The sequence below is a fragment of the Orycteropus afer genome, unplaced genomic scaffold (genome assembly GCF_000298275.1).
Source record: "Orycteropus afer afer isolate SDZICR_OR568_19922 unplaced genomic scaffold, OryAfe1.0 scaffold00032, whole genome shotgun sequence".
Classification (NCBI taxonomy): Eukaryota; Metazoa; Chordata; class Mammalia; order Tubulidentata; family Orycteropodidae; genus Orycteropus; species Orycteropus afer.
In genome coordinates this window covers 5,077,567-5,086,254 of record NW_006921619.1, presented here as the reverse complement: position 1 = coordinate 5,086,254, position 8,688 = coordinate 5,077,567, and the positions used below count along the sequence as shown (strand labels likewise).

The 8,688-nt window shown below is 37.4% G+C and overlaps 1 protein-coding gene across 1 annotated transcript in view; it reads left to right on the top strand.

Annotated features, from left to right (window-relative positions):
• The window catches only part of MCF2L2 (MCF.2 cell line derived transforming sequence-like 2), a 334,093-nt gene that overhangs the window by 103,064 nt on the left and 222,341 nt on the right, over positions 1–8,688 (top strand). The window contains exon 6 of the mRNA XM_007936022.1: positions 6,209–6,325. Within this exon, the coding sequence (XP_007934213.1) occupies positions 6,209–6,325 (117 nt within the window). The remainder of the gene's footprint in view (positions 1–6,208; positions 6,326–8,688) is intronic.

Below are 8,688 nucleotides of genomic sequence, written 5' to 3'. Positions count from 1 at the left end.
TTCATTGTCCAGCTCTCACATGCATACAAGGTGATTGGAAATATCATGGCTTGTGTCAGGCGCACCTTAGTCCTCAAGGAGACATCCTTACTCCTCAGCACTTGAAAGAGTTCCTTCACCGCTGACCTTCCCAGTGCTACACGTCATCTAATGTCCTGACTGCTGCTTCCATTGGCATTGGTTGTAGAACCAAGCAATGTGAATTCTTTGACCTCAATCTTTTCTCCATTTATTGTGATGCTGCTTATTGGTCCAGTTGTGAGGATTTTTGTTTTCTTTTATTGAAATGTAATGCATACTGCAGACTGTGTTCTTCAATCTTCATCAGTAAGTGCCTCAAGTCATCCTCACTTTCAGCAAGTAAAGCTGTAACGTCAGCATATCTCAGGTTGTTAATGATTCTTCCTCCATTCCTGATGCCACGTTTTTCTTCATATAGTCCAGCTTCTTGGATTATTTGCTCAGCATATAGATTGAATAAGTGTGGAGAAAGGATACAACCCTGATGCATTCCCTTTATGATTTTAAACCATGTAGTGTCCCCTTGTTGCATTCGAACAACAGCCTCCTGGTCAATGTACAGTTCCTCCTGAGTACAATCAAATGTTCGGGAATTCCCATTCTTCTCAATGTTATCCATAATTTGTCATGATCCACATAATCAAATGCCTTTGCATAGTCAATAAAACAAGTTGCCACTAGCAGAGGCAAAATTTGACAAAAATTCTGACAAGATCAGAATGAAAACAGACAAGACAGATAAGGACAAAACAGATCTCAAGTCCTTCAGTAACCTCAAAGAGCTCCATGCAAGGAGATGGAGCTTGAGATTTAAGAGGTTATTTGCCTGGCAGTGACTCCCAAGAAATTCAAGCACAGACAGCCCTGCTTGGTACCAAAGCCTGGTCCTGAGCCCTAGGGAATTGCTGTAGGCAGTCTTCACTCCCCACTTCTAAAACCAAGAAATGTCAGAGAGCAAATTGGAGACTGTTAAAATTAAAGCAAAGGGTGTATTAAAGGAATGGACTGACCCGGATCGGTCAGCTGTTAGTGAGAATTCACTAAAGCACTCCCACCACTATCTATTGATTACGTAGTTTTAACTCTTGAAATCAGGTAGTTCTTTGTTCTTCTTTCAAATCTTTGTTCTTCTTTCAAAATTGTTTTAACTATCCCATGTCCTTTACACTTACATATAAATTTTACAGTCAGCTTGTCAATTTCTACAAAGTTGGCTGCAATTTTTATTTGGCCTGCAGTGAATCTACAGACCACTTTGGGGAAATTTTACACATATTAACAGTATTGAATCTTCAATATCTTCTTCTTATTTTAAATTTTCCCCTAGATTTATATTTAAATCTTGTGAGAAAGCTGAATGCTGGGAAGTGTGGGAAAGCATACCTCCTTCTCCTGTTTGGTTAAAGGGAACAGAAGATGAACAGTTTGGCAGGCCGTGTTTCTGAAACTCTAGGCTGTAGGTCAAAGGTTCTTTTGCTTAATATGATGTTGCACAATGGCATTTTTAAAGAAGAATTCCTAAGGTATTAGCATAGAAACTAGTGTTCTAAGAAGTGGCATACATTTTTATCTTGGCGATTTCTTGTCTTCTGTTCAATAATTTCTAATTTTAGGAAGACTAAGACCTCTTTGAAACTACCAAAAGTGTTTTAAAATTTTTAGGAATAAAAAGTTTATGTAGATGATTCATTTTGTTTGTTTTCTTTCTTTCTTTCTCTCATGTTATAAAAACTTTTTTTTTTTTTTTTAATTTCCTGATGATTTTGCAGAAGTGGAAGAGAAAGTTATGGGGCTGACAAGGTGTAGGTAGTGATACGTCATAATCATCAAATCCCATTCAGTTGCAAATTCCTTAAAGGTGGCGCCTGCCATTCTTCCTAATTTATCCCCCAGTGCCTGGCGTTTATTATTTAGAGGTTCAATACATAGCATTTGAATAAATAAATCAATTTTATTTTCTCTTAGGCTTTAGGCACTAACTTACATTCTTTTCCTTCTAAAGTGGAATTATCACTTGACTATTGCTATATAGTAACAGAAGAATATCTGTACTCTTATGTCCTCTGCCCAAAAATCAATTTTCAAAATAATCATGGGGAATGAAAAAATATAAAAACATTAGTTAAAGGCTTCATGGAGAATGTGTTTCAGAGAGAAAGTTGTCCAACTGTGAGGAAGTCCTTGCCTCTAGTTAGGCGCAAGTGGAGGATACAGTTCAATCCTTGTAAATTGGACGCAGGACCGCAGTGGCCAGGGCTCTTGCTGAGGAGTAGAAAGGGATGATTTGGAATGTGTTACATTGCTTTAGATGTGTGGATGTTTGGGGTGTGTTCATCAGTGGGATTATTAGTTTATAAAAACCCACTTTTCCTATTACTCCCAAATCTTCTCCATACACGAGAAATTGAGACATCAACATTCTTCTTGGGGAGTGCATCAGTGTAGTGAGTCTTTTCAATACCTTCTCCTCAGGAGGTCTCTGTATTTCAATTTTGTTTTTGTATCCACCAGGCCACCCTTTATTGGGCTTCTCATCATAAATTTTTAGGCCTCAGCACCACAATTGATTTTTTTGAGGACTAAAGAGTATATCTAAGCCTGGAAAGATTTTTAACAAAAATTGGCTTGAAACAAGACCTGACTTCTAGGTAGTCTAGAGCTGAGTTCCCTGATCCAAGCCACCATATAGTGACAGACCACAGAGCACTTTGGTATTTACTGTTCAAAGGGAAAATAGGTTGTTTGTCTTTTTGGTGTTGCGGTGTTAAAGTTTTCGTCCTTTGTCAGGTATGTCATAGGCAAATATTTTCTCCCAATCTGTAGGATCTCATTCTAACCTTTGGTAAAGTCTTTTCATGCACATAAGAATTTCATTTTTAAAAGGTCCCAGTCATCCAGCTTCTCTTCTACTTCCTGTGCATTCTGGGTTATGTTTGATAGTCTGTTTATCCCATAAATTAGGGCTCCTAGATTTACCCCTATTTTATCTTTGGTGAATTTTATAGTTTTGGGTTTTACATTTAAGTCTTTGATCCAGGTTGAGTTTGTTTTTGTGTATGGGGTGAGGTATGGGTCTTGTTTCATTTTTCTGCAAGTAGATATTCAGTTTTGCCAGCACCATTTGTTAAAGAGGTTGTCTCTTCCCCATTTAATGGGTTTTGGGCCTTTGTCAAAGATCAGGTGTCCATAGCTGGATGGGTCTATTTCTGGACTTTTGAATCTGTTCCATTGGTCTATCTGTCTATCATTGTACCAGTACCACACTGTTTTGACTACTGTGGCTGTATAGTAGGTTTTAAGATCCAGGAGTGTGAGACCTCCCACTTTGTTCTTCTTTTTGAGAAGTGCTCTGCTTATCTGAGGTCTCTTTCCTTTCCAAATGAAGTTACTAATTAGTTTTTCCATGTCCTTAAAAAAAATTGTTGGTATCTGTATCGGGATTGCATTAAATGTGTAGATTGCTTTCGGTAGTATTGACATTTTCACAATATTCAGTCTACCTATCCATGAACAAGGCAGGTTCTTCCATTTATGTAGTGCCCTTGTTATCTCTTGTAGTAGTGTTTTATAGTTTTCTTTGTATAGGTCTTTTGTGTCTCTGGTAAGGTTTATTCCTAGATATTTTATCTTTTTAGTAGTTATTGTAAATGGTATTGTTTCCCCTATTTCTTTATCAGAGGTCTCTTTGTTGGTGTAGAGGAATCAACTGATTTTTGTGTGTTGACCTTGTATCCTGCCACCTTGCTGAACCTCTCTATTACTTCTAGTAGTTCCAGTAGGTTTTTTTTGTTTTTGTTTTTTTGTTGAATCTCATGAGTTTTCTATGTACAGGATCATATCATCTGCAAATAGAGATAGTTTTACTTCCTCTTTGCCAATTTTATGCCTTTTATTTCTCTTTCTCGTCTTATTGCCCTGGTAAGGACTTCCAATACAATGTTAAATGGAAGTGGTAATAGAGGACATGCGTGTCTGGTTCTCGTTCATAAGGGGAATGCCTTGAGTCTTTCTCCATTAATAATGATGTTGGCCATTGGCTTTGCATATATGCCTTTTATTATGTTGACGAATTTCCCTGCTATCCCTGTTTTGCTGAGAGTTCTGAACAGGAATGGATGTTGGATTTTATCAAATGCCTTTTTCTGAATCGAGTCATATAATCATATGGTTCTTTTCTTTTGTTTTATTTATGTGATGGATTACATTGATTGTTTTTCTGATATTGAACCATCCTTGCATACCAGGTATGAATCCCACTTGGGATTATTTTTTTGATATGTTGTTGGATTCTCTTGCCTCTATGTTCATGAGGTATATTGGTCTGTAGTTTTCCTTTTTAGTGGTATCTTTCCCTGGTTTTGGGAAATGAAATTAGTAATTCAGCCCAATTCAAAAATGGGCAAAAGCCTTGAACAGATACTTCACTAAAGACAATATGCTGGCAGCCAACAAACACATGAGGAATTGCTGACGATCATTAATCATTAGAGAGATGCAAATCAAAACAAATATGAGATATCATCTCATTCCAGCAATAATAGCAAAGATCAACAGGATAGAAAATAACAAATGCTGGCGAGGTTGTGGAGAGATTTAAAGTCTTGTACACTGCTGGTGAGATTGTAAAATGGTACAACCATTGTGGCATATGGTATGGCATTTCCTTAAAAAACTGAAAATAGAAATACTATTTGACCCAGCAATTCCATTACTAAGAATATATCCTAAAGAGGTGAGAGGCAGCACACGAACAGACATATGCACACCTATGTTCATCACAGCACAATTCACTATAGCAAAGAGATGGAAACAACCTAAATGCCCACCAATGGATTAATGAGTAACCAAATTATGGTACATTCACACAATGAATACTATGCTACATTAAAGAACAATGAGGGATATGCAAATCACCTAACAATGTAGATGAGCCTGGAGTACATTATGCTGAGTGAAATAAGTCAATTGCAGAAGGACAAATACTGTATGAGCCCATTACTGTAAAAAGACAAAGAAGAGTTTGCTTAAGAAAGGGAATTCACTTTGTAGGTTACCGGGATGGGGAGGAAGGGGAGGGATTAATTCCAGGCTAGTTGGGACCCACACGCTGATGTGGGTAAGGAGAGGAATGTATAGAAAGAGTCTGTGACCACCATAATAACATTAGGATAAGGGAAGACACCGAATTGTGCACATAGGAGATAGACGACAGATGCTGATACCAACCACTATATCCATTATACCACATTACCATTAACACCAAACACTGGGCTACAGGTAAACACATAGACACCTGAGAAGGTCAGATGGGGGTCAGTGAAGAGGATTATACTCTAGACCAAGGATAGATTCAGCAGAAGCTAATCTTGCACAGATACCAGTGATACAAAATACCTGCAATCCCTATAGAAACAACAGAAGGCAGATATAGAGTAATCCCTCACAGACACCCAGACACTGTGGGAAAGACATCCAATGGATCTACCAACTCAGGACCATAGTATTGGGGGACACCAGACTCAATTGGCACAACAAAATACATAAAAGTCTTGTTCCTCATCCTACACTGATGAGTAGCAACTGGGGTCTTAAAAGCTCTCAAGTGGCCATCTAAGATGCAGCTAATGGTCTTCTATCATCAGAAGTGAAGAAGAGCAAAGGAAAAAAAAAAAAAAAAAGGCATTTGGAAGCAATCAGCCCTAGGACACGATGGCCCTCGAGACCAGAAAAACTAGATGGTGCCTGGCTACAAATGCCAACCACTCAGGAAAGGATCAAATCTGGAGATCCTAGATAGAGTGGGAGGAAAAATGTGAAACAAAATCCAAAAACTCAATAATGACCAGAATTACTGTTTGGATGGAGTCCGGTGAGACCCCCAATACTATGGCCCTGGGTTACATTCTGGGCCTGGAATAAAACTCACTCTCAGGGGCTGGCTCTCAGTCCTATGGTAAACAAGATGTACACATAGACCACTCAACCCAGGATGACACACACACACACACACACACACAAGGGAAAATGGGAAGAACTTTAAACTGTGTCTCTGCTGGATGTAATAACCATCTTTGGATATAAATACCTAATAAGACGAAGTTGAAATACTATTTAAATAATGGTAGAATCTGGATGAGCTACTATTTAGTTATCTCTGAGGAATATATTAATATTTTTTCCCTTACAGATCATCATGCTGAATTCTGCTTCTGATCTTCATGGCTACATTGATAAAAGCCAGCTCACACCAGAGTTAGGGGGAACTTTGGAATATCGCCATAATCAATGGATAAATCATCGAACTGTGAGTATTGACTTGTGTTCCCTTTTCAGAGTCTCTCTTGGTTTTCCAGAGGATAGGGGACTAAAGGATGAACTGTTGGGAGCACACCTCCCATGACTACCTAACTTTGGGAATTTTGTGTTTTCTAAGCCACAAGCTGAGAATGAAATATGGTGAAAGGGTTAATTAAGGCTTGAGGTTTCTCCTACTGACTACCCTCATCTCACTGCATACTGGTGTGAGTACACCTGGGAAGTTTTAAAAAATATCAGTACCCTGATATATCTCAGACAAATTGATTTACTTGATCTGGGACAGGTCCCAGACATTATCATTCCACAAAACTCCCAAGGTGATTCTAATGTACAGACAATATTGAGATTCACACCAAAGAATATAGATTTTGAAATGAGACCAAGCTTCATTTAAATATCATCACTATTAGCTATTGTCTGACCTTGGATGAGTTACTAGAGCTCTTTGAACTTGTTTCCTCCTTTGTTGACCCAGTGGTTCTCAGCTTGGGATAATTTTGCCTACCAAAGGATGTTTGTCAATGTCTGTACCCTTTTTTTGTAGTCATAACCTGGGCAGGGAGTGGAAGAACAAGGGAGCATCACATCTAGTGGGTAGAGGCCAGGGATGCTGCTAGACATCCAACAATGCACAGGACAACCCCCTACAATAAAGAGTGACCGGAGCCAAAATGTCAGAAGTGCTAATATTGAGAAACCCTAGCCTAACACAAGCCACCTGAAAGCTTGATGTAAAGAATAAATAAGTGAAATAATACCTGTGAAAGCACCTGATATGTAATATTTTTCTTGTTTTCATGTTTACTTATATTGATGGTTAGTTTGATAAACTAGAAGGCTCAGTAATATTATTGAGGAAAAAGTAAGATTGAAACTGACCAAATAATAAAATTCTCATTCCTTTTTCCCCTGCTACCCTTGCAAAGATTAGGTTTTTAAGCAAAATCAGAAGCTTCCATCACCACTCTGATCACAGTGTCATCTCTGTCTCTTTCTCTGTATCGGGTCAGTTGTGATATATTGGCATTTACCCATGAACACTTGCATGATATTTATTTAATTATGTATATGTCATCCTGTTTTGGATTTAAAGAAACTGTTGCCTAATCCAAAGTCATGAAGATTTATACCTATGTTTTCTTCTAATTGTTTTATAGTTTCAGCTCTTACATCTAGGCCTTTGATGCATTTTGAGTTAATTTTGTATGTGGTGTAACGTAAAGGTCTAGCTTTACTCTTCTGCATGTGTATATCCAGTTGTCCCAGAATCATTTATTGAAGAAACTGTACTTTCCCTCATTGAATTGTAATGACACCCTTCTTGAAAATCAATTGAGCATTAATATGAGAGTGTATTTCTGGACTCTCAATTCTATTTCATTGGTTCTGTGTGTCTATCCTTATGCCAGTACCACACTGTCTTAATTACTGTAGCTTTGTAGTAAGTTTTGGAACCAGGAACTGTGAGTCCTCTAGATTTGTTATTTTTTAGGATTGTTTTCTCTCTTTTGGGTCCCTTGCATTTCCACAGACATTATAAGGTTATTTTTGCAAAGAAGCCAGCTGGAATCTTGATCGGGGTTGTGTTGAACCTGTAGATCAATCTGGGGAATATTGCCATCTACATTAAGATTAATCAATTCTGATCCCTGAACATGGAAATACTTTCTGTTTATAGTCTCCTTTAGTTTCTTTCAATAATATTTTGGGTTTTTTTTTTTTTTTTTTTTTAGTGTATAAGTCTTGCATTAATTTTGTTATAAATTTTCCCAAATATTTTTAATGCTACCTTAATGGAATTACTTTTTAAATTTCAATTTTGGATTGTTTGCAAGTATATAGAAATACATTTGTGTTTTGTATATCGATCTTGTATCCTGCGGCCTTGCTGAACATACTAATTTTTTAGGTCTAATTTTGTGCACATGCATGTGTGTGTAATCCCACTGGGTTTCAAGGTGGTAAATCTTTATGGAAGTAGAATGCCCCATCTTCCTTCTGGTGTAAGCCTTAGGATTTGCTATATGCCACTTGCAAATAGAATTATTTTTTGCTTCTTTTCAACCAGGATACCCTTTATTTCATTTCTTTTCTCATTGGTCTAGAATCTCGAGTAAAATATTATATATTATTGGAGAGAATAGATATCCTTGTCATAGGGGAAAATGTTCAGCTTTTCATTATTAAGTATGATGCTAGCTATGGGATTTTTTTAGATACCCTTTATCAAGTTGAAGGACTTCCTTTTTATTCCTAGTTTGTTGAAAGTTTCTAACCTGAAAGGGTGTTGATTTTTGCCAAATGCTTTTTCTCCCCATATTTAGATGATCTTTTTTTTTTTTTTTTTTT